This window comes from Caretta caretta, chromosome 7, assembly GCF_965140235.1.
Source record: "Caretta caretta isolate rCarCar2 chromosome 7, rCarCar1.hap1, whole genome shotgun sequence".
Taxonomy (NCBI): Eukaryota; Metazoa; Chordata; order Testudines; family Cheloniidae; genus Caretta; species Caretta caretta.
The window spans coordinates 93,381,545-93,408,774 of record NC_134212.1 but is presented as its reverse complement, the minus strand read 5'-3'; the positions used below and the strand labels follow the sequence as shown (position 1 = coordinate 93,408,774).

The 27,230-nt window shown below is 40.5% G+C and overlaps 1 protein-coding gene across 2 annotated transcripts in view; it reads right to left on the bottom strand.

Moving 5' to 3' along the window:
• The window catches only part of TBC1D12 (TBC1 domain family member 12), an 87,914-nt gene extending 62,115 nt beyond the window's left edge, over positions 1 to 25,799 (bottom strand). The window contains exons 1-2 of one of the 2 annotated variants that reach the window (XM_048858281.2): positions 24,722 to 25,799; positions 517 to 640 (exon numbers count right to left, since the gene is read on the bottom strand). In XM_048858281.2, the coding sequence (XP_048714238.2) occupies positions 517 to 640; positions 24,722 to 25,578 (981 nt within the window). In that variant the 5' untranslated portion in view covers positions 25,579 to 25,799. The remainder of the gene's footprint in view (positions 1 to 516; positions 641 to 24,721) is intronic. The other variant, XM_048858282.2, reaches the window with a different exon arrangement.
• Between the last annotated feature and the right edge of the window lie 1,431 nt (positions 25,800 to 27,230).

Sequence of the window (27,230 nt, the reverse complement as noted above, 5' to 3'; positions counted from 1 at the left end):
GGCCTGAGTCTTTCTAACCTGATTTGGAATGGTATGCCAAGTTTTGTCTCAATATATCCAGTCACCAAGCTCTCTCCCACAATCTTGTAAGCAAACTAATGTTGTATTATAAGTCATTTAGAATGTGGGGAAAGTTTGTAAATACTGAAAGACCATTAGTTCTTTAAATCAGAATATATTTTAGTACTGCTAGAACAACGGGATGCATATGAATGGTTTTCATACATTTTTTTCTACTGCTCTCCAAAGTACTGAAGACAACTTTGTTTATTCTGTATTGAATTAAGTTTCACTGAGTGAGCTGAGGTATCCATGGTCTGCTTGGAAAGTTACTTGAGAAACAAGGAAATATGTAACCTTTTTTCTTTCAGTGAAAAGCAAAACTCAAAAAGGTTCTTCTGACTGTCAAGCTAGGTGCCAGTTACTGATAATTATGACAGGGACATCTACTAAGAATCCAACTCATTCCTAAAAGAACCAAAATTTCATACCTAAAACTATGAGATAGTTACTCACCTGCTGAATTATTTTGGAATCTTTTTGAAAGTTTTCTCTAGGAGGGACTTTTCCAAATAATTTCCAGCCAGGAGCACTGTGGAGAGCAGGTTTGAGTTCCTTTGTCCTTTTGGTGAAAAAGTTTCTGGGGGAGGGGAAAAAAAATCCTTTTAAATTACAGGCATCTTACAATACTAAAGTTTGTCTCAATTTTAGATTTGTTTTAGCCCAATACATCTTTGTAGAGACTTAATGTTCAGAAGAGCAAATACTTGTTTGTATACTACCTTTAATTTTCTCGTTCTTTAAAAAAAAATGTGAATAATGTACAAAATAAGAATGGTCACGTGCTATTGAAATAAATATCCAATTGTTTTCAATAATTGCTTTTGAAATTATACACCGCTGGACAGTTTTCTTTTTTAATGTTTGACAGTTGTAACTCAACAGGAATAAATGGCTAGAGCATTAAATATCAGAGCATCTACAGGATACTGGAGGACTCACCTATCTTTTAAGGAGTTCAGAATATTGTGTATCTAGTTTATGTCTTTGCAGTGATAGTATGTTTAAAAAATAATATTTAATCATTTAGCCAAGGATGGTGAATTTAAATCTTTGTGTTAAATAAATCAGCTGGAAAGTGATTTAAAAAAAAAAGTCTTCCTAGTCCAAAATTCTAGGCAGCCGATGAAGTGAGCTGTAGCTCACGAAAGCTTATGCTCAAATAAATTGGTTAGTCTCTAAGGTGCCACTAGTACTCCTTTTCTTTTTGCGAATACAGACTAACACGGCTGCTACTCTGAAACCCGTCAAAATACTAGAGACACTGGTACTATAAAATACATAATTCCACTGATTAAACATAAACCAGGACAACATTTCCAAAAAATTATGTTGTGATATAGAGCACTGCATACCAAGAAGTTTTAATTTCAGAATATTTGTGGTGAACTCGTCTCCAAGTATTAAATTTCAGCCTGTAACAACTCATCACTCTCATGTATGGGGGATATAGCTTGTTCAGGAAGGACAGGCAGGGTAAAAAGGGAGGAGGTCCTGTATTATACATCTAGACTATACACACTTGTTCTGAGGTCCACAAGGAGGTGATAGACAGACCAGTTGAAAATCTATGGGTAAAGATAAAGAGGTGGGAGGGGGGGCGCAAAAAAAAAAAGGAGTGATGTCATGGTAAGGTCTACTATACACCATCATATCAGGAAGAAGAGGTGGATGAGGCATTTCTAGAACAAAAAAAGATACATCCAAAAAAACAGACCTAGTAGTAATGTGGGACTAACTACCCAGACATCTGTTGGAAAACTAATACGGCAAATCACAAAATTTCTAATAAGGTTTTGGAATGTATAAGGGACAACTTTTTATTTCAGAAAGGGGAGATAGGTAGAAACTAGTTGAAAACGACTAAGAGGGAGAAATTGGTAAGGAAACTGAAGGCAACTTGGGTGATCATAAAATGGAAGGAGTGTAAGCAACACAATAAAGACAATGGATTTCAATAAAAGCAGACAAACTCAGAAATGATAGGGATAAGATCCCAGGGAAGAGCAATCTAATGGAAAAAAAGGAGTTCAGGAGAGCTGGCAGTTTCTTAAGGAGGCAATATTTAAGGCACAACCACTGCAGGCAATCCCAATGTGAAGGAAAGATCAGAAGAATAGTAAAAGCCCAACTATGGCACCATCAGGAGCTCTTTAATGACCTGAAAATCAAAAAAAAAAGAAGCCTACAAGAAAGTAGAAACAGACAAATTGCTAAGGAGGAGTACAAAAGACAAATTTAAAAAGTAGCCTCATATTACTAAATAAGATACAAAATGTAGATGCCCAGTGATATCCAATATAATTAATGTTACAAAGCAGTTCCGATTTCAGCACCCAATTTTCACATTCAGATTTTCTTTAAACATACACAGTTGTTAAGCTAGGAACGTGACTCTGCCCATAGATAAAATTTCTTTTGGAAAAAAAAATCTCTGCAATTATAGATTGTGTGTGCTATGGGGAAACGTGTACATTCTTTTCCCCATTGTGATATATTCCAACTTTTCAAAAAGAAAAAAAAGAAAGAAAAAACAGGCCTACAAACAGCTCAGCTTGGGAAATTAAAAATAAAGCAGTGACTGAAAAAACCTCACTCACTTAGCATATGCCCAAGCAGCACATCCTAGATACTAGTGTAATATAAATGAATAATGTTTAAAGTTTTTCAGCAGAGCTCAGTGAAACCAATTCACTGATATCTCTACACACTTGTCTTGCCTGATCAAGCGATTGTGAAGTGGCAAGGACTCCCACTAGAATTTGCACAAACAGAAATGATAAAGGTTTCATTGAAACATAGCAAATATTAAAGCCACCAAAATCTGCATAGGCTTAGCATCAGGAACAGAAGAGAAATTCAGGTTTGAAAAGAATAGCTAAGCCAATCCTATAATTTTAAAAAGTCTCAGTGTTTGTGACAGTTTTCATTCTTAAAGTTCTAAAAAAGTTAGAAAAATATTTCCAGAATTTCCATTGTGAAGTTGAGAGCATAATGCAGACTGCCAAAAAAAGTGTCTTTAGGCAAAAGTGTCACCAGCAACACTCCCAGCTTCCCTCAAAATTACCTCACTATGGTGTGAGCTGCCCAGTGTAGTAGAGAGACTCACATTTAACACAGTTTTAAAAAAAAAAAGTAATGAAGCACATGAAAATGAAACGGCATCATTAATGCAACATTAAGTCAGCACAGTCAACGTAGTTTAGGGCTTATCTACACTGCCCCACAGTTTAGACTGCTAGGGCATACATAGCAGTGTGCACCAAAGTGTTGCATTGTCATTCCTCCCCACCTGGATCTTGCAGATGCAAACAAACAGGTTCCTAGTCTGCATTAATGCAAATTAGGAGCCTTTTAGTTTGTGCCTGCAGTATCCACACAAGGGGAGTTACAATGCAGCACTTTGGTGCACACGGCTATACACCCCTCAGTAGTCCAAACTGAGGGACATCTACTGTTGACATAGCCCTGTCAATAGAAGCAAGAAAAGCAAGAGTTAAGGTTCAAACAGCAACAGTAACTATTGCACAGACTGTACCTTTCACAGCACAACAGTAACATTTAATGAGAAAAATAGAAAATACCAATGTTGTGGAACAGTTCTGCTATTGAAGTTTAGCTATGTTAGTTAACCTTTTTATTTAATAGTTTCCAATTTGGAAAAAATTCTGAAGTAGTAATGTGATAAGATTTGCCACGGTCCATCTTTAACAAGTTTTCTTCAAAGCACAATTTAAAAGGCTCGGATATCCTACCCCAAACAAAATGGTCTTTCCTGACATTCAACTATTCAGAAGTTATAGGCAGGCAGAAGGAAGCTGCTGTTCTATAGTAGCAACAATTTCAGTTTTGATTGCCATCTCTTATTACTTACTGTTAGAGAAGTTGCTCTGCTGCACAGTAAGACACCTTGAATTACTTCTTCGTAAAAATCTTAAATTCTTCGCTATGAAGTTTTATTCCAGATGACAATTACTTCTTCCACTACGAAACAAACCTCCCTCCCCTAAATTTAAGATGGTTGTGTTGACTCACCCTTTATCCCAGCAAAATGTAGGATCAGCACTTCTCAGTACTGTATGCCATATTTTCTCCAGTCTTTCATGTCCCTTTGATAAGACACTTGTCCACAAACGTTGTTAAAGGCCATTCCAACTTTTGTGACATGGATTAGAAAACCTAGGAATGCGTGTGCGGCTTTAAATAAGGTTTCCTTCATCAGCCAGTGTATAAAACAATTAAGTCTAAATGGACAGATGTGTCTGAATGGAAGTTCTAAGCCTTCTAAGGAGTAACTAACAAGGTCATCTTAGGGCACATTTGATCAGAGGTATGCCTGCAACCATTTCTAGCCTCAGATCAGTTGCTGTTTAGAATGATTACAGGGCCAGTGGCATGTAGGTGCTCTGCACAAATTTTCATAGATTTACATTGTATAACTCCCAACATTTAGATTTTTTTCAAATCAGTGTTCACCTAACCTGTTTCAGGGTGGAAAGTAAACCAGCTTTCCCAGTTCCTCAAGCCACTTATGTGCTGGCCTCCAAATGTACAGCACAACACTAGTTCTCTGTATAAAATACTAGCATTTTAACAGCTTGTTGACTTTATATGGTTACTTTGTGCAATGATTTCTGACTGGCTCTTTAGAAGACACTTTTTTTGGAGTGTACAGCTAGCTAGAAAACCTTGTACTGTTAAATCTGGCAAGTTTCAGTTAGAGGGGGACTTTCATAATGTGTGTACCTTTGAATAAGAATTTTGTTTAGTTTTATCCATGGGTTTTGCTTATTTTTAGTTGGATACATTTCCTTACCAGCTTGACTGAATTTATATTAGTGTCCTGAAAATATCCTTTACAATTTGCCCTGATAGAAATACAAGTATGCTACACAGTTACTGCATATAAGTACCTGCATTCTACTTGTGAAAAACTACAACCACGTCTGTCTTCTACTTAAGACGGTCCACCTATTAACTTTCTAATCTGTTATAAAATTGCATTTTAAACTATTGCATTAATCATTAACAAGAAACCCTGTACAGTGCGTGTCCAAACAGCATCTTTTCTGTATCACAACCATGTTTGTGCACCTGTACCCACACTATCTAACCTTGTTTGTATCATGGTGCACTCTGAAAAATCAGCAGAAGCTACTCCAGCATTCTCCAGCAGGGGACATATCATCTGGAGGTCATCATACAGAGCAGCATGTGGGGCATCACAAACATTAAAGGAAAGATGGACAAGCCAAACTGGTCACAGGATGTCTTGGTTAAATGCCAAAAACAAGCGTGTTGAACCACTGACAAGAGGACAGCTACGTGCCAGCATAGGGTTCTGGTAAGAGAGAAACATTTAGCCAGGCACTGCTCCCAGAGTTTTAACTATGTTTAGAGCTGGCCATGTTAGTAACTAAATTACAAAGTTAGTGGGAGATGAAGTTTTAACAAAACCAAAATATGCATGGTAAGTAAGCCTGAAAGACAAACCAGAAACAGAAAACTTGCACCAGACACAGAAGGGGAAAAACCTACACTGTTCAACTGACCCTTTTGCTGAGCTTAGAAAAGGTGTTCCTGCAGAAGGATCTAGTTTCTCCCTTTTCTTTGAACAGTTGAGAATCATGTGAGTGATATTATTAATCAATGAATATGTCCACCCTGAGAGGAAGATTAGAAATTCTGCTTGTTTGTGATGTAGTAGCAAAAGTTTTGACATTCTGCTCAGTGCTGTGAATTAATTACAAGAATGAGGTACCTTCCACAGTGCTCTGGATTGTTTACAAGGCGGAGATAAGTGTATTAAAACATTTCCTCCTGAATATATATACACACTAGTTCCACAGATTACCATTTTACATAGCCTGCCCTGATGTAGGTGTTGGAAAATGTAAACAGTAGCACCAGGTTATGAAACTTGCAGGAGTACAAGATGACATCTCACTACAATCTCTTCTCTTTTCACATTGAGTTCCAGCTCTTTGGCCACTTCCTCAAAGTTCTGCATTGCTCCACTTATTTTACAGGTTAGTTTTTATTCCCCACACTCAAGATTTTCTAATGATTTATTCTCTACTTAATTCTCTCTCCTTTGTGTGACCTTATTTCCTCCTACTGCTCATTACTTCATACCTTTTTCACATGGTCTCCAACATTCTCTCTTTGTAGGCAACAGCATCTCTTTCAAATATCTCCTAAAGTATTTTTCATTTATTCTCATAGTTGTTACCGCCCTCATGCCTGATTTGTATTGCAGTTTACATTCAGTTGGAAGTGTCTCAAAGCAGCGATCATCTCACTTGTAATTTAAGAGAATCACAGCCAAAAATGTCTACTTAAAAAAAAAATCCTTCTAGTGCAGGATCTTCACATGAAGTTGTATCCAATCTGTTGGATACAAGAAAGACATCTCCCAAAGGACTTCCGAAACTCTTCCATGTACTGTGGATACCTTCGAGAGACTAGAAATCGGACATACAGATCTCCTATATTGACATTCACCAGTTTTGTTCATTTCCCGTAACTGACTGAACTGTCAAAAAAATATAGTAAGTATCACTATTACAGTGCTGTCCCTTAGCTATATAGTAGTAGCTGAAATTGAGCACAATGGTGAGCCAGATTTTCCAGAAGTAGGTATGCAAGAACATACAGCTTTGTGGATGGTTTGGGAAATAGAGAAACAGATTTTAGGTCAGGGACTTTGCTGGTTGCTGGGAATCACTTGGCCCTCATTTATGCTAGGGAATACCACTGACGCTACCCACCAGCTCAGCTGCATCACTGTTAGCACCAGCAGAAGCTGTAATACAGACAAGACTCCAACAACTGTTAATATTTTACCACCAAGTCAAATAAAATTCCTTTTATGGGTCCCTAAAAACCTTCGAATTTTAAGAAGAAAGTCAAACAGCAGCGTTATTTATACAATAGGTGTGAACAGCCCTTTGCGATCAAAGATTTTCCCCAATATTTCATTTCTATAGACAGGTATTTCAAAATTGAATCCCCCATGGTCTACAAACATCCCCACTTCCCTGTATGACACAAGTCTACCTTGCTTTAGATATTCTTTACTACAATGAAGTTATAGTGTGTTAACAAGAAAGCCATATAGTAGAACCTCAGAGTTACAAACACCAGAGTTATGAACTGATCAGCCAACAACACATCTCATTTGGAACCGGAAGTACACAATCAGGCAGTAGCAGAGATTTAAAAAAACAAAACACAACACAGTTTAGTACTGTGTTAAACCTAAACTGCTAAAATATATAGGGAAAGCAGCATTTTCCTTCTGCATAGTAAAGTTTCAAAGCTGTACTGAGTCAATGTTCAGTTGTAAATTTTTAAAAGAACCATAACATTTTGTTCAAAAGTTATGAACATTTCAGAGTTGCAAACCATCTCCACTCCTGAGGTGTTCATAACTTTGAGGTATTTAACTCATGCAATAGCCTCTGTTTGCCTTTTGAATACCAATTTCAAATGCAGCATTGAAGTTGGACTATACAACATAAAAGTAAATTGTACATGTTTAGTGTATTTCAGTTTTTCCTTAGACATATATCTGGTCAGTAAATACTCAAATTTCAAATCACCAGGGTAGATTCAACGCTAGAATTTTTTAATCTGTCAGTACTGAGTAGCAGTTAATTTAACTGTTTCATCTATTATGAACCAGCTTGAGGTATAAGTAAGATTCACTATTTTTGGAAGCCAATATAATATTTTCTGTTCTGATGTGCTCATTTAAATCATGATTAAAATTGGTGACTTAAAAATCACAGATTTAAAATCAGTCCACTCTGACTCAGGGTATATTGATCACCCTAGATGTCCTCCTCCCCTGAACTTAGGCTGACCATATAGCAAGTGTCAAAAATTGGGACAGGAGGTGGTGGTGGTGGGGGTAATAGGTGCCTATGTGAGAAAGACCCAAAAATCAGGACTGTCCCTATAAAAATCGGGACATCTGGTCACCCTACCTGAACGCCCCAAGGGAGAAAACTCAATTCAGTGCATCACACCCTCCTCACACTCTGCAATGACACCAGTCTTGACTACCCTCTTTTCCTACTTCTCCCATAAAAAAGGTGGCATGGAAACATTTATGTAATGAATAGCCTCCTTAAATTACTCCATGCATCTACTAACTTCTGCTTTTTCAAATCCCTTCTCACACGCCACTTCTACTGCTATATCTATAGCGATGTTATGGGGCTAACTACACCTCAGAGTGCTCCCTTCTCAGATATTAAGCCTCTTGCCATCATCTGTCTCCAGATGCAATTTCTGTTCAGCCTGAGATGTAGGTGTAGATTTGTAATTGCTTATTCCAGTGCAGGCCCATCTCTATTTGGGTACCTGTTTGATGTTCTCTTTAGGAACTTATGAACAGCAATACTGACCAACAATCTTCTTAAACCAAAGTATTTTTATTTAGTAGTTGGAACAAAATTTCAGCGATTATAGGATTATAAAACAACTAACAGTCTACACACATTTAGTCTCTACCCTATACTTCATCACAAGCTAAGTTAGATAGGCTTTTTACACACACACTTTATAGGTTCAGTTCTGTTCCAACTTAGATTCTCTTAGAATACATCCATATTAAGATAAAATATGTGCTCTTATCTCATGTTAGCTAGCATGTGTAACTAACGGAGGTAAACTCTTAGCGAAGACAAGACAGTTTATATAGTTTTCACATGTGTTAGCAGGTTGAACAGAACATTGTTCCCAGTATGCACAAGTAGTTTTATTCATTCCTTCCACCGTAAATTACCTTGCATTTGCCTACACTGAATTTCATCTGCCACTGTTGCCCTATCACCTAGCTTTGCTAGATCCTTGTGAAGTTCCTCAAAATCCTATTTAGCCCTCACGAATCTAAAATTAAGTCATCTTCAGATTTTGCCACCTCATTTTTCATCCCCTTTTTCCAGAATAAATATATTAAAACAATATAGTCAACTTAAATTTCTGTATGGAAACAGTTTACATACTATTGTTAAAAAGTACCTCCAAGGAAGTTTTCAGTTTTACTTTTTGCACAGGTTAGCATCTTAGTCAGCTTCTCCTGTTTGAGTCAGTCTTCCAAACTTAAACAAAGGAAACTGGCAAGAAAAATGTGATTTTGAAGCTACTAGAATTGGCTAGGGGTAGCAAAAGGCAGGTATAGTAACAAATCACTTCTTAGTCATTTTCTTTAAATTAACCATCTCAACATCTGACAGAGATGAAAGGGACAGCTAGCTGAAGCTTAACCTATACAGGCTAGAGACGATGCAATTAAAAAGAGTGAAATGCTTGTATCATCATCACAGCATCCTCTACTAAGTGAATGTGTCCACAGATCAAGTCAGTGGCAGATTTCTTACACCAGAGAAAGGTTAGGAGACTGAACTCCATCCTGTCAGAGGTTTTGGCCATTGTGATCCATGCCTTCATGAGCTCTGGGCTGGATGTAAAACAAAAAGGTAAAGAATATATAGAGCTAAGTTTCATCTATATGTTACTGATAGCTGAGACTGATTACCGCACATACACCCTTCCCAGCTTCATGAACATGCTAAGAAAACAGAGCCCTGTGCAACTCCACAGGTGAACACTCTGCTGACCTGCAGAATCCATTAAGTTCCAAGGTGGATAAAATCTCTCTTTTCGAACTGGATTTTAAAATTTCACATCATGATTTAAATTAAGTCAGATTTACATATTAGTTGTTTGCTTTCTTCACATTTTATAATCTTAAATTGGGAAAGTGGACATTTTGTAGTGGCTTCTTTAAATACTTCGTAAAATTTGAAATTCTAACTATTAGGAGAGACTTTTCTAAGAGACTTCATACTTAAAATGCTCATCTGCTGAAACAGTTGTTAACGAAGGTCTGTACATCATTTCTATGGGACCACCACAAAATTCAAACATAAAACTGGAAAGTATATAACCTATATTTGCAACCCACACCAATTTCCAGTATGTTGAAGTTCCACAAGTCACAAAAGCAGAATTGCTTTGATTGGAGCTATAATCCATTAGGGTCTGCGACTGGAGATCAATGGCACCTATATTCCTACATCACTTGGGAGCAAAATAGTCAAAGAAGAAATTCACAACTTCTAGCATATTTAAAAATCTAAAAACTTTGCTATTAACAATGAAGCAATTTTGTTTTGAACAAAAATGTGTCAGAAAAGTTTATAAAAAATACAATTTTAGCCATTCATGCTCCTAACACTTTGTGCATGAGTAACTTTACTCAGATGAATGGTCCTATTGACTCTCATTCATAATTACGTACCTGCATATGTGTATGCAGGAACAGGACCTTAATTTTCAAATATATGGTTTTTGCTTAGAGCAGCTTTGTAAGTTCCAATAAGATACCCTATTAGTAGTAGCATTTTAAAAGGCAATTATAATTTAGTTCATTATATATTTTAATTAGGGCTGCCAAGAGATTAAAAAAATTAATCGTGATTAATTGCACTGTTAATAATAGAATACCATTTAAGTATTTTTGGATGTTTTCTACATTTTCAAATATATTGATTTAAATTACAACCCAGAATACAAAGTGTACAATGCTAACTTTATATTTTTTATTACAAATATTTGCACTGTAAAAAACAACTGTATTTTTCAATTCATCTAACAAGTACTGTAGCGCAATCTCTTTATCATGAAAGTTGAACTTACAAATATAGAATTATGTACAAAAAACACTACATTCAAAAAACAAAACAATGCAAAACTTTAAAGCCTACAAGTCCACTCAGTCCTATTTCTTGTTCAGCCAATCACTCAGACAAAGAAGTTTGTTTACATTTGCAGGAGATAATGCTGCCCACTATGTCACCTGAAAGTGAGAACAGGTGTTCTCATGGCACTGTTGTAACCAACATCACAAGATATTTACATGTCAGATGCGCTAGAGTGTCATATGTCCCTTCATGCTTCAACCACCATTCCAGAGGGCATGCGTCCATACTGGTAACGGGCTCTGCTCAATAACAATCCAAAGCACAGCAGACAGACACATGTTTATTTTCATCATCTGAGTCAGATGCCACCAGTTGGATGCCGAGTCAGATGCTGGATTTTCTTTTTTGGTGGTTTGGGTTCTGAGGTTTCCGCAACAGAGTGTTGCTCTTCTCAGACTTTTGAAAGCATGCTCCACACCTCGTCCCAATCAGATTTTGGAAGGCACTTCAGATTCTTAAACTTGGGGTCGAGTGCTGTAGTTATCTTTAGAAATCTCACACTGGTAGCTTCTTTGTGTTTTGTCAAATCTGCAAGGAAAGTGTTCTTGAAATGAACATGTGCTGAGTCATCATCCGAGACTACTATAACATGAAATATATGGCAAAATGTGGGTAAAATAGAGCTGGAGACATACAACTCTCCCCACAAGGAGTTCAGTCACAAATTTAATTAACGCATTATTTTTTTAATAAGCATCATCAGCATGGAAGCATGTCCTCTGGAATGGTGGCCAAAGAATGAAGGGGCATACGAATGTTTAGCATAACTGGCACGTAAATACCTTGCAATGCCGGCTACAAAAGTCCCATGCAAACAACTGTTCTCACTTTCTGGTGACGTTGTAAAGAAGAAGTGGGCAGCAATATTTCCCATAAATGTAAACAAACTTGTTTGTCTTAGCAATTGGCTGACCGAGAAGTAGGACTGAGTGGATTTGTAGGCTCTAAAGTTTTGCACTGGTTTTGTTTTTGAGTGCAGTTCTGTAACGTACACATGTAGAATTTTTTGTAAGTTGCACTTTCATGATAAAGATTTCACTACAGTACTTGTATGAGGTGAATTGAAAAACACTATTTCTTTTATCATTTTTACAGTGCAAATATTTGTAATCAAAAATATAAAGTAAGCACTGTACACTTTGTATTGTGTTGTAACTGAAATCAATATAGTTGAAAACGGAGAAAACATCAACAAATATTTAATACATTTCAATTGGTATTCTATTGTTTAACAGTGCGATTAATTTTTTTAAATCACAGTTATTTTTGAGTTAATCATGTGAGTTAACTGAGATTATATCGACAGGCCTAATTTTAATCTAAAGCATCAAGTTTTGAAACTAGTTTTAGAAGGCTTCAACTTGATGTACATCAACGATTTAAAGAAAGTGATCTGAATCACGATCATTTAGGTTGCTCCACTCTGCTAAATTCTGAAGCATGTACCTTGGATCTTAAATGAGGAAGTTCTCATGGTTGATTTCAAAATAAGCTTGTAAAGTTTCTAGCTGACTGAGCAATGTTCAGAGCATTTTAAAATTAAGATAAAATTTTGAAATGGATCACTGCTTTGCAGTGCTAGTTTAAGTATACTTATTTCTAATACATCTACGTGTTGAAAACAAGAATTACTAAAAGAGCAGTCAATTTTCCTTGTCTGAACAACTATGGACAACTAATTTTGTATGTTTACACACAAAAAGTTAATACATTATACGTGGCAGAAATTCAACTGCGGTTAAGATTTGAGAAATCCTCATCTAGTAAGTACCATAACTCAAACAGATGAGGATACGATCTAATTATACCATTTTGTATCTTTATATCCATTTTATTTTGTGTTTGTATATTTTGTAACACCAGATGTCAAAATGCATGAACTGTATACTTTTACTCCCAAAAACTGTTTCAAAATATACAAGATAAAAATACAACTTGAGTCAGATAAGGATCCATTTATCAAGACTAAAGCATGCCCTATTTTATGCAGATTTATGTTTTTGCCTAGCTTGCAGTACTCAGTCATTCACACAGTTGCTAATATTTCCAGGATATGCAGAGTCAGACTGTGGCTTATTAGAGGATAGGAGTTTCCCCTAATGTTATACTACTTCCAGACAAAGTAAGCTCCAAGTTTTGAATCATCTGGTTCCTTAAATTCTACTTCATTTTGAAAGTGTAGTAGAGTACACTTCAACTGTGCCTTCCATGTAAGTGCGCGCGCACGCACACACACACCCTCCCTTCCAACCCCACACATCCAATAAGACAACTTCAGGTCATGCAGGCCTGCAATTTCTCTCTCATTTTCCTTCACAGCCTCACAAGAGTTTGCAGTTTTTTAAGAGCCCAGTACAAAGAGTTATTATTCGGAGCAACACAACAGCTTAAAATGAAAAAAAAATAAAAATAAAAAATACAGCATGTTGAGAAAAAATTCTATTACATCCTTGTTGTCTCACACAAGGAATTATGATAATGGGTTATAGGAAAAAATAGTAAAGTAAAAGTAACAAAATATTTGAATGTGGCCGAAGTTAACAACATATTTTTAAGAGGGGAGTCTCACTGTTAAAACAATTTATTAAGCATACCAAATGTAACTCAACATAATCTATAAATAATGAATCACTAAAAAGAAATAAGATCTTCCAGATAACCGTCTACTAGCCTTCCAGGTTAACAGAAAGGTTTCAAGGTCTTAAAACAAAAACAAAAAAAATTAAAGTTATGAATCAATTTGCACGGGGCAGAGGGTGTGTTCTTGGATTGTATTTTGTGCAGAAATCAAGCTTTGGATCAGGGATCGGAATATCATTGCCTGTCAAGTATTGCAGATCTGTATTATGTGCCGTAATCCAAGAGTTATTTTGTTGCTTATACATGTTCAACCCCATATACTTCCTCAAATTACTAATCATATGAAGGATTGGAGAGAGTGCATGATGGGATATATTAATATATCCAGTTCTGGGCACCATACCTTAGGAAAGATCTAGCTAAATTGGAGGGAGTCCAGAGAAGAACAACAAAAATGATTTCTAAAAGATTTAGAAAACCTGACCTATGAGGACCGGTTAAAAAACTGTGCATGTTTAGTCTGAGAAAAGATGAGTAAGGGGGGCGGGGGGGGCACGTTCTTCATGTCCATTGAGGGTAGGACACAAAATACTGGGCTTAGTCTGCAGCAAGGGATATTTCTTTTAGATGTTAGGGAAAGGTTTCTAATTATACAGGTAGCTAAGCTCTGGAATAGGCTTCCAAAACAGGCTGTGGCATCCCCATCATTGCAGGTTTTTCAGAACAGGCTGAAGATACACCTGTCAGGTATGATCTAGGTTTACTTGGTCCTGCCTCAGAACAGGGGGATGGACTAGAAGACTTCGAGGTTCCTTCCAGCCCTACTTTTCTAGCATTCTGTAACTCTAACAGTACACTCAAGTCTCATACACAAAGAGACAAGCATTAGGAATTACATACAGTAATTGCATACTTTAATAGCCTAAATATACTTTAAATCTAGAAATAAGAAACTGACTTCAATCTTTATAATAGCTATTTTAAAAGATATACAGTCAACACTGACCTCTGTGTAACATACTCAGATAAGACATTTGAAAAATCAGTGCACTTTAAGACCAACTCAGAACAAGATGTCCAATCCATGTTTACGTTGAGTCCAGTGAAAATAATAAATCAGAAAACTTCACAAAAGGTAAGTTTCCGGTTCATGATTTAGTTACTATCTTTAATTTTAAAAACGGAGAAAACAGAATAAGGAAATTATTTTTCTTTGTGTTACCAAACTAGTGGAGCTGTGGTTCATAACGAGATGTTTGACACAGAAGGGATGAAAAAAAAAAAAGCTAAGCACAATAATGATTGCCATTAACATATTTTAAGTAGAAAAGTTAAGATATACGTCCCAGCAAACTGGAAGAATGACTAATCTAGATGTATACAGCATATTTTCAAATATTTTTTGCTACTCAGTTTGCAAAGTGAGACTTCATGTCTGAGTACACAGATTTCCCATCACTATACAGAAACAAGATTTTAAATTTAGACCAATCAGAATAAAACTATTCCAGCCTTGCCCACATTAATACAATTCAACAGTTATTTCCCAAACCACCACGTTCTTCATCAAAGGAATCCAGTGTACTATAAAATTGCTTAGAAAAGGAGGTACTAATTGAAATAGGCATATAGAAAGAAAACTGGGAATGGTTATCTTTCCAGTTGTTTCTTGAAAAGCTGTCAAACCTTACAGTTTCAGAGATTAAGGATAATCAGAAGAGAAAGCTATAACAAGATACATTCCATATAGATAGCTAAATTTACATTACAGATGCAGGAGTCAGGAAAGGAAAGGTAAGGTTTAATCATATATTTCTGGAGAATCCCTGCCTCGGTCAATCAACAGGCTGGTGCAGTCAATGAGGCAGCCACAATTTATTTTTTATTGTCAATATACAATGAATGGACCTGTGCCTTATCCATTACACATTGTTAAACCTGTACACGGAAGGCCTAAATTTGCTCTTCGGCAATTCTGAGTAAATCCACTAACTACGTAATCACATTATTTACATAAAACGCCCTCCATAATTAAGTACACATATGGAATGGTGTGCAGTGAATTAAGAAAGGGTACAAAAGAGACCTATCTTACATCTGTGGTCCTCATTCTGGACAACAGTAGATTTTGGGTTTGCTTGGGATTTTTTAAACTATCACAGTAAATTTACTACATTTCATTACAAGCCTTTGGTTCGTTTGCTGTACTACATTCAACCAGTGCAGCTAGCTATGCAAGTAGCTATTAATAATTATAATAATGTATACAGCCAAGAAGATTTACAAGGTGTATGTGAAAACAATCTTAGCTTTCCCCACATCTGTAGTGTTTCACTTTGCTGCCTTAAAGACAGACTGCAAAAAGTATTTTAAAGGGAGTTTGTGCCCTCTTCTTCTTTATGATATATAAAGATGACCTGACTATACTGCCTCTCTTCTCTTCCTCTCCACAATTTTTCTTACATATTTCTGACCTGAGAAATATTAGGAACATCATGTCTGGTCTTCCCATAAAGTTATCCAGCAAAACTGGGAAGGAGGGGGAGAGCATCTCCGATTTTTATTATGAATCCACTCCTTAATTAACAGACGTTGACTGATGAATCTCCAGCTCAAGACCTCCTCTTTGGAAAATTCTCATTGAACATCATCATTAGAAACAGATGTTATGTATACCAAAAACTAAAATTTAATTTTCCCTTTCAACTGGTCAGCTGTCATTTCTTGAGCCACCAGTTTCACTAGTTCTCTTGCTTATCCACGGTCTTTTAGGATGTAAGAGACCTGTATTTCTAATGTTAAATAGAAATGGCAACATTCTTAAATATTGAAGTCTTCTTTATACATCACGAAATAACATGAAGCCAAACAATTTTTCCCCTCCCTTTGCAGGTCAAGTGTAAGTTACAGAAGATTTTGTATAAAATTCCTTAAGTTGGTTGGTGTGTTTTGTTGTCCTCCCCTCCCCTCCAAGAAATCAACAAAAATTCCATCAACAGAACAGCATGTCTTGCATATGGTGCACACTTAATTCTTGGATCTTACTGAACGAAGCAATTTTTAGTTAGACATCCAGTTAAGCAAAGACTCAGTGCTGTCAGACTTGCCTCGAACCTAGATGAACTGGTAGGGGAAGAGTTGCCTGGTGGTAGAATGAGTCTCAGAAGTCACTGAAGGATGCAGTGTCAGGCCCTGCCTCCTGGTCGTCAGGCCTAGTAGTCAGAGTGGAGGGCAAAGTCTGACGTAGGGTCGGGACTGAACAGAGGACAGCACTGGAACGTAGATCTGGGGACAGGCCGGGGATCAGAACCAAAATCAGAGTCTACAGACAAGCCAGAATAGTACTGTAGCTGGAGTCCAAGTGCAGGCCAGAGGTCAAAGCCAGGTGGTTAGAGTCCAAGGAGGTCAGGAAGTGGAGGCAAGGCTGGAGCAAGGTCAGAGTAAGGCAAGGACAAGACTGGAACAGGGCTCAGGCAAGGCTGAGGCAGGAAGAGGAGCAGAAGCAGGCTGGGAGTAGAGTCTGATCTGCTGCACTGCAGTGTGAGGGTTCCTGGCCAGTAGTGCTGTTGTGTTGGGGAAATACCTGAGCCTGGGGGGTCATCTGACCCAGGCTCTACTGAGAGATAGGCTGCTGTCACATGCCTGAAGGCTGAGACCCTGCAGGCTCTTTGTGAATGGTAAGTTAGTGTAGCTGGGTTGTTGCACAATGCCTGAGTGGTGACTCACGACAGCTCTGTTGGAGGGGCACCTATTGAGTTTCTGCACATAACAGCCCCTGTTGGTGGGGTGGCTGAGCGAGCAGCCCTGGTTTGGCTGCAGGTTTGCCTCACAGACAGAAGGATTGTGATATTACACTAGGATGAATAACTGAACCAAAATGGCTGTAGCACTCAAGTTGCTAGTCTACATCAGCACTGAAGTCATGAAAACTGAACCAGCTATAACCTGCTCAGGGTTTGTCAACACAGTGCATTAGAGTACACCAGCTGGAGTGTAATTTCTAGTGCATACCAGCATGTCGCACTTCAACTGCCCATAGGGGCTCTGCTGGCATGCACTAACAGTTCTTTTCTGTGCTTCTATGGAATTTTTAGTGCATGCTAACAGGGGCCACATGGGCAGTTAGCGAGCAACACATGTAGAGCACACTGGAATTTATACCATAGCTAATGCACAGTAACATTGTGTAGATAAGCCCTCAAAGTTACTACAGTTGTAACACTTAGAACTAATGAAAAGTGTTACAAGCACTTATGGGTAGATCAGAGGTCTCAAACACGCAGCCTGCATGTGGCCTGTGGGGTTATTTCCTGCGGGCCGCCAAGTTCCCATCCCCGCCCCCCCTCCCCCCAGGTTGCCATGTCCCTGCTCCTCTGCCTACCTCCAGGCGCTTCCCACCGCCAAACAGCTGTTTAGTGGCACTTAGCACTTTCCAGGAGGGAGGGGGCAGGAGCAGGGAGCCACATGCTCGGGGAGGAGGCAGGGATTTGGGGAAGGGGTGGAGTGGAGGTGGGGTCGGGGGGGGGGGTGTCAGTGATGCAGCCCTCAGGTCAATGTACTAGTCCTCATGTGGCCCTTGTGGTGATTAGACTTTGAGATCCCTGGGGTAGATAGTGTTTTATCAGTTTGAACCAAGCTCTTAATGACAAGTATGCCTAGTACAGACCAGCCCTACAAATACTAGTTTGTTGATAGAGTATTGGAATATGTTGTAACCTTAAACTCAATCATGTATAACAAAAAACAGTAGGGTTAAAAATGCTAAGAATTTAATAAGGACAGAAAAGAAAAATAAAGGGAAGGAAGATAAATCAAATATCCTCATCATTCACACATGTGTACAACACAGTTCTGGCTGCAGACTTAAATATGGAGATACTCTACAGCAACTGCATAACTACGTTAATGTTTAATGATTTGACAGAAACACCTGGTGATCAGATGGGAAGAAAACAGATGAAAAAGGCACTATTAAAAAACTCAAAATACTGACAGAACACGTCACCAAAAGTAAAGGCAAAAAACGCCTAAAAAAATAAAAATAAAGTAACAGACTTTTAAAGTAGTTTTTCAATTTTTTACAGTTTTTCTTCTTTGAGCTACAAAGTGGCTGGAGTAAGTGTATTAATGCAATTCTAGTAACTTGTTCACATAAGTCTGTTAGAACTAGACAGAAGGGCCAAGAAATAATGGCAGAATAAGTTGATGTTCTGCTTATACTGTACATTACGTATGCCAAAAAAGCCTTCACATTATTTTTGATTGCAACTTTAAAATAAGCATGCTTTTTTGTCTTGTTTGCAGTTTTAGCCCAGCTATACTCCAGGGGCGAAATGTTATTTGAAGTTAACTACAATGATCACTGCAACAAAATTTGCGTCCAGCAGCTTTTTACCTTGATTCTCCAGGCAATTGGAATTCAGGTCAAATATTTGTAATTTAAGTGGACAGGTAGGTATGAGAATGGCTTTGTTGTTCATAAATCAATATTTGAGATGCAGAGAAATGTAAGCGCAACTGTTACATTAAAAATTTCTAAACAGACAGCTGAAGCTGCAAAGGAACTAGAATGAGCAGAAGCTAAAAATGAAGCATAATTAAAAAAACTAGCAGTAGTGTTTAGATCACCTACATATTATTTTTCTGACAACTGACCTCTTTGTAGTTCCCCACCTGCTTATTAAGATCAACAGTAGGAGCAAGATGGGAAGATAATCAGCTTTTGAGGTACAGCCTGCTGCTTGAGCCAGAGGAACATGTTCACAACAGAGTAAAGGACATGTGGGCTCAGGTGACTTTTCCACTAGTGATCCCCATCTCTGCCCTGTGTCCCCACCCAAACTAGCCTGGCACCATCTGATACCCCACTCAAGAAAACACTACTTTAAAGTTTTTTCTTTGCAGGTACAACAATGACTCCCCAGCACTGTTTTATTCCAGTAATAATTGCAGAAGGTTTGGGGGGAGGGGGCTGTGGGGAAATGGAAGTGGGGAAGTGTTATTCTTTGGTTTGAGGGAGTTGGGGGGAGGGGGGAGAGGAAGAAGAGGAAATTGCCACTACCTCTGGTGACCCACCAGTAGTTGGCAGATGAAGTTCACAAGACTGCTTATGAACCAGTCACAAAAAATACTTACAGTGTGTCTTGTTCTATTTTTATGTAACTGCCATAGTAACTGTTTATTAAAAACCAAACCATTCAGTTTACACCAGCAAGGACAACTCTTCATGAAGGTGAATTTTGGGAACAAGAAACTGAACCACGTTCCATTAGATTTATTTTACTTCTGCAAAATTAACATTAAACATGCTATTCAAAAGAGCAGCAATGTAAAGATTGAGGAAAAAAATGAAAAGACGCAGGACAAAAAACATTTCACAGTTGTTAAGCTGTAAACTTGAGAATAAAATGGCAATCAAGTATCTTACCAACAATTGTCAGGTGGCTATAAAATTGTTCTTGGGAAAGGAATAATAGCCATGTGCACAACAGATACATGTTCTTGCATTATAGAACTTTTTAAAAAGTTTTGCAACTATATATCCTAGAAAAGCCATCACAAAATATTGGTTCCCAACCTTCTTGCTGGAGCCCTGGTACAGTTACTGCTGCCTGATCTCCAACAGTTTCCTTCTCTTGCCCTTTTACAGTTCATTCTTTGCCTTTTCTTTTTTTGGGGGGGGAGGGTGGGGGGGGGGAAGCAGAAGCACTGCTTGTTTTCATTCCCCTTCAGTTTTCCCTACTCACTGGGAGGCTTCATGCTGCAATGCTAGTGGAACCCCTGCTCTAGCTCAAAAATGATCTGAACAATGAGACAAGACGCACACTTGGGCTAGTAGGCTCCCGTCTCAGGCCATATCTCCACTATGGGAACTCTACCAGCATAGCTACAGTGCCATACCTATGCTGGCATAACCCAACAGCGTAGACACAGCCTACACTAATGGAAGGGGTTTTTCTGTTGCCATACGAACACCACTTCTCCAAGCAATGGTAGCTAGGTTGACAGAAACATTCTTCTAGCAACCTAGCTACAACTTGGGGTCTACAGTGAGGGTCAGAAAACTGTAGTCTCTCAGTGGTGCAGATTCTTCACACCCCTGAGCAACACAGCTAAATCAACCTAAATTTAAAGCATAGACCAGGCCTCAGATTATAATTATGTACCACAAGAGCTACTGCCAGATCTAGGTACATTAAGGCTCAGTCTACACTTAAATTTAAGTCAATATAACTGTGTCACCAAGGGGTAGGAAAAATCCACACCAAGCACTGCAGTTATGCCAACTCAACTGCCAGTGCAGAGGCAACTAGGTCAACATAAGAGTGTTTCCATCAACCTAACTACCATTGCTTGGGGAGGAGGTGTTCCTACAGCAATGGAAACAGCCCTTTTGTCACTGTACACTGCATCTACACTACAGGATTATACAGATGTAACTATATAGCAGTACAGTGCCTGTTGAGTAGACAAGGTCTAAGAGAAGGCAGGTAGCTTTCAAGAAGCTTTGGCCATAGCATCAGACACACACTTTCAAGGTGGAGGCAGGTGGATCTGGGGACATGCAATTTTCCCTGCCCCACTGACCATCAGCCCTAACAAAACCCACAATTACTACGGCTGTCCTACAGGAGGCCCACACCACATGCTGTGGAAAAAATGGAAATAAATATAGAACGAGAAAGATGGTGAAAACTTATTTTCAAGACAAAATTTAGCACTATATCAAATAGATTTGATAGTACTTGGAACAGGTTGGGACTCTGGTTTCAAGCCTAACAATCATCAGATCAAATTTCTCCCTCATATGGGCATTAGGTTTGATATTTAAGGGTTCGGTTTAAGTCAATTTGTGACAGTCTAGGTTCTGACTATTGAAAGTAAGGAAGTGATTCTGTGATTAAGCACAGAGTTGTGTTCAGCTGTAATAAACAGAAAAGTAGTCACACTTACAAGGCAGTTTCAGTTCTAGCATGCCTTCTTTATTGAATGTTTACCAAAAAGCCTGGAGGAAACACTTATTTCTGGCCTATTAGTATGGTCAGCTGCCTCTTTTGCATTTAAATGCCTTCTACCAAAAAACAAAAAAAGCAGCTATGTTTTAAAACTAATTTTAAATATAACAGAAGATGGCATAATCAGGGTAAAGAAAGAAAATGAAAGAATCAGAGTTTTAACACAAAACTACAGAGGAAGAACAGAACAGAGAAGTGATTTTCCCTTCTATAAAAAGCACCTTCAGTGGGAAATCAAGGCATGCATAATTGGGATTGTTTCCACGTACAGCAACTTAAAGGTTTGGTACCAGCATCATTATGACTTCGTGCTCATTGTAATACAATGATCTATTCACAAGAGTCACAAGAGACCCCATTGTCACTATTGAGGATTCACTCATAAGGCAACTTTAACAGTTCCAGACCTGCACCTCTTAAAACAAAAATTATCAACTTCTGCAACATTTAAATGCTTTATAAAAAAAGCGGGGGTGTGGGGGGAGGGACTTCTAGCCCTTAAAGTTGCAAAGATAACCTACAACACGCAAAAGGAGCATACGGGCTTGTCTTACACAGAGCAGCAAGAGGTCTGATTTCTAAAGCACATTAACTGGTCTGCGCAGACCCTTCTGGTACAAGCTAAAAGTTCCCTAATGTACTCTAACACAGTGGTGTTTGAGCACTACATTAAAGCACACTAGGAAACTTTTACCACAGAGCATCAGGGTCTGCCCAGACCAGTTAGTACACTTTAGAAATCACACCCGCACAGTGCAAATTGCTGCTTCATGTGGGCAAGTTCTAAAATTATTGTTGTGTTGTCCTCTCAGAAAGTCTGTAGGCAAACCACTCCAATGCCTTTAGAGGTGCTTCTCAAAACTGCAGCAAAATGGAAACTTAGGTCTACACTAGAAAAGGTTTGCCAGTATAGCTATACCAGCAAACTCTCGTAGAGTAGATGCAGCTCGTATCAGGAAAATAATGTTTTTGCCAGTATAGCTTAGTACAGGTTCCCCAAGTAAAATAAGCTGTAATGGCAAAAAAAAACTTATGCCAGTATATAACTGCATCTATATCAGGATGGTTTGCCAGAAAAGTAGTACTGGGAGGAATAAAAGTCATCTTCCCCACACCTGACATCAGTATACTGACGGAAGTTTGTAACACAGACCTGGATTTAGCCTGGTCAGTCTTCATGGTTTCCCAGAAGACTACTCAGTGTTACTTGGCTACTACTCTGGAAAGCAACAAACAGCAAGAACTGGAGTTATTAATTTGGACTACTCAAAAAATGAGGCAAGGGAGCATAGAGTACTGGAGACAAAAAATGACAAAAGCAAAGACGGGACAGAGCAAAAACACCACACACTCCCATTGCAGTAGACAAGAGACTGGTAGACGCCTCCCTCAATCCATCCTCAAAGCAGTCAGGAGGCTCTTTAGAAAGGATGACAAACTCCAAATTTATCAGACAGTTACTAGCTTGAAGATAACTCCAAAGCAGAATCCAGTGATAGCATTCAGTAAGAATCCAAGCACCTTCCCCTTTCCCAGCAGCTGCAGCAAGGGAAAGTGCTTCTCACTTGGGCATTGTCTCTGCAGAGTGAAACTCATCTTTCGTATCAGTCTTCGGCTAGTGGGTTTACTCTATCTGATTTCTTGTAAGATTTCCAAACCTTGTGCGTGAGAAGATTGTATTAGTTAACTGGATGTGAGAGATTATATTTATCTTTTCTCCAAAATAAGTCTCAGGTATAAGTATATACAAAGGAGGCAGGGAGAGGGAAGAAGAGAACGAAGACAATATAGGGAAAGAACAACATAGAGAAGAGAGAGAGTGTGTAGGTAAACAATCATGATCTATCACGGGATATGCTGTGTCCATTGAGGCACATTAACCCCACATTATACAGGAGAGACCCCAGAATTATACAGCTCTGCCTTTCAAAGATCTTTCCTTCAAATTTACTCCAAACAAGCTTAGCATTCAAGCTAGTTGGTGGCTTGTACAATTTTCCAAGCTCTGCTTATGGATGAAAAACCGCTGTTTCTTTATCATATTATCAATTAAGTCTCATAGCGCTTTGATTGAAAGTTACTGAGGAGCAGAAAACTATAACAGTCATATATTTTTTTTGACAGTAATTCTCCAACCCAGAAAAGTTTATTTTAATACCAAATATTCTCCAAAGACCTGCGGCTATTAGGTTAACATGGATCATGCTGCTGCTGTAACTACCTTCACATGTGATGCAGTCTTCAGCTTTGAAGTCAACAAACTCACGGACTGGAGTTCTAAAACTGTCTTAAAGAGCTTGTCTATACTTACAGCATTGCATCGGCTACTGTAACACTTAGTGAAAACATTACCTGTGTTAATGAGAGAGCTTTCTCCCACCAGTGCAGGTACTCCACCTCTCCCGGAGGGGGTAGCTATGTCCACCAGGTCAGTGTAACTATGTTGCCCAGGGGTCTGGATTTTCCACATCCCCCAGCAAGGTACTTTACACTACAAACATATGTCAGTTAAGAGGAGGGCTCAGTCTTCTTAAATTCCCTCCCAAGTGCACAGCCTCTCTCTGGCTGGCAGGTAGGGTGACCAGATAGCAAGGGTGAAAAAAATCAGGAGAGGGGGTGTGGGGTAATAGGCACCTATCTAAGAAAAAGCTCCCCCACCCCACCCCAATATTGTGACTGTCCCTATAAAAACAGGACATCTGGTCACCCTACTGGCAGGGATAGGAGATACTTAAGTTCTGCACACAATCCTACCATTGCTGGAAGTTAATACTAACATGTTGCGTCCGATGAAGTGAGCTGTAGCTCACAAAAGCTTATGCTCAAATAAATTTGTTAGTCTTTAAGGTACCACAAGTCCTCCTTTTCTTTTTGTGGATACAGACTAACAGGGCTACTACTCTGAAACCTAACATGATCAGTGTTACTGAAAATTACTGTTGACCATTGGTCTTTATGCTTAAAAGTTTTTACGCTTAAAAGATGAGTGAGGTAGGGTTGTTTTTTTGTTTTTGGAGGGGGGAGGGAGGAGAGACCAGATCACAGTTCCCAGAGCTAGTTTCGGGGAGCCTTAGTGAAACAGGTAGGACAGCAGAGCATCGGGTCACCTTGGGAAGATCTCTGCACAGACTAACGCTATTTTTGAAGTTTATTCCACCCACCATCAGCTCACTGCTGTTCCTGCTCTCCCAGGCACCAGGGCAGTGTCCTTTCCTTCCCCTTCCCCAGCTAGGAGGGTCAGTATTGCTCCCGCCCCAGGAACATAGGGCTCCGGGGGAGGGGGAATCTCACCTTGTAATGAAGTCGGCGATGCCGCTGCTGCTGCCAGGGATGGCGATTCTCTTGGTTTTGTCCGTCGGCTCCTGGGGAGGGGCCGGGGAGGTGGCCGGCGTCCCCCCGTGCGCCTGGTGCTCCGGGGCGCTTCGGCGCCGGCTCACTTCGTAGGTGTTGCGGGAATTCAGGTTAATGTCTATGAAGCCCACAGGCGCCGGGAACAGACCTCCCGCCGCAACAGCCCCGTCGCTACAGTCCCGGGGAGTCCGAACGCCGGCGGCGGCTTCTGTCGGGCTTCTGGTCCCAGCTCCGCTGAGGGCCGGCGGCGGGGGGCTACCGACTGCCGCGCCACCCTCCGGATCGGGCCCCAAGCAGCAACTCCTCAGAGGCTCTTCGAGGGCGGCCCCCGCCGGCAGGCTCGCCCGGCCCGCGCCGCCTCCCCGATCCCCAGCCGGAGCCGGGGGGAAATGAGGAAAACCCCCATTGGGCAGTCTCGCTGCTTCCTCCTCCTCGGGCCCCGGCTCGGTCCGCAAGGCCCAAGCAGGCGGCTCCTCCAGCGGCAGCAGAAAGCCGGCGTCCCCGTTGGTCATTCTCCCGTGGGGGCCCAGGACACAGGCGGCCCCGTTGGGGGGTCTCTCCGGGCAGCACTTACAGCCCAGCCCCGCAGGCGCCGTGGGGCCGACCTTCCCGGCCAGGTACCGCTGCAGCAGCAGCTCCTGCCCCGAGCCGCCGCTCAGGCTCCGGCTCCGGCTCCCATCCCGCTCCCCGTCCTCCTCCTCCTCCGCCGCCGCCTCCTCCTCCGTCGCCTCATCCTGCCGGCCCGCGGGAAACAAGGCTGCGCTGCCCTGAGCTCCGGCATCGTCCGGCCCAACCATTTGCCGCCCCGCAGCCCCCGGGATGCCAGTGGCGCAGCTGTGGGTGACGGGGGCGCACGAGCCCCCCCGGCGCAGCGGACCGAGGGGGGCGGGCGCGCGCTGCTCTTCACACCGGGAGCCGCAGCTACAGCTGGCTCCGCTCACCGCATCGGACGGCGGCCTGGGGCAGCCCGGCTCACGCAAGCGCACAACCGCAGCAGCCCCCAGCCAAAGGCGCTTCCACCATAGAGAAGCAGGGTAGACCTACCTGGTTAGCCCTGGAATATCCGGTACCATAGAGATGCCACCTAGATAGGATCCTCCTCATAGGAGGGGAAATCTCGGATTTCCTTTACCATACGCCATATATGACCGCCTTACGCTCAGGTCCCCTTACCGTATTCTATCTAACACTCCCTCATTCACATGAGAAAACTGTTTCTGTGACGAAATTCCATCAAAACCTAGCCACACCCAGTTACTGTATTCCATCTGAAACCACCTCCTCTAAAAATCAGACCCCAGTAGCCACAGGTGTAATTACTAATGGGTAACAGCAGCATCACCCAAAGGCATGATCTAGCCTACAGACTTCACTGGTGTCGGACTGAACCATTTAGTTCCAATATGCTGATGGCCCTTCATTTCATACTATATAAGTAGAAAGGTGGACAAGTAGAAGCTGACGAGAAGGGGGCATGGTGTCGTTAATATCTAGTGCAGCCTAGGACTCAGGCTTGCTCAGTTAAAGCGAACGATAACATTACCTCCTGCACAAGACAGGCTCTGGGGCAGCTTCATACTTGTGAAGTGGTGCAATAAACTCAGAAATTCCATTTAAAACACACACAGCTCAGGAGCCTAATCTTGGTTCCCAGGCAGCAACCACATTAGATATGACAACCTCTTTTTGACTCCTTCTAAACCAATAGTATCCAACCTTTTCAGCCCCTTTATTGCAAAGAGGTGAAGAGACGACAATATTTGGGGGAAGGTTCTTCTCCTTTTGCACCATATGGATGGCACAGAGGGAGCAGAAACCACAGTAAATCCCATGCTGAGGATTTCCTAATGTGGGGAGAGACATCAATCGGCTTCAGCATCAGCATAGCCGACTCCTATGCCCCCTCTCTGAACAGTCACCACACAGTGCAGTGCTACTATTCCCCAATGCTTTCTGGTCCCTTGGGGACCACAGACAATGAATGCAAGTTAGAACAGCCCTCTGGCTGCCATATCCCACAGAGAATTAGGTAGGTATAACTGATTGTTGGTTCTCACCTTATCTTTTCCCCACCCCTTTCCTGGGCTGATCAGGTTGATGGGAGGGGTAGGGAAAAGAGGGGAACCATTCTTTGCTAGGTACTTCCCCCTAGGCTCAAGCAGAGCCAGTGGAACATGTATCCAGCCCTCCCTGGAGAGAGCCAGATTAAGACAAATTGAGGCCTCTGAGATTCTACAACATGAGTCCTCCCCCCAAATATCTGTGCCCCCATGCTTTTTCCTCACCACTGCCAGACGTGGCAGAATACCCAGCATGTCTCAGGAACAGCTGCAGTAGTACTGGATCCCTTTCTTCCTCTCCTAGGAACAGCTGCTAAGGGGAGGAAGCCACTGAAGCAGTGGGAGTGACCCCCAGTTCTTACTCCAGAATCTGAGGTGGTTTTGCCTGT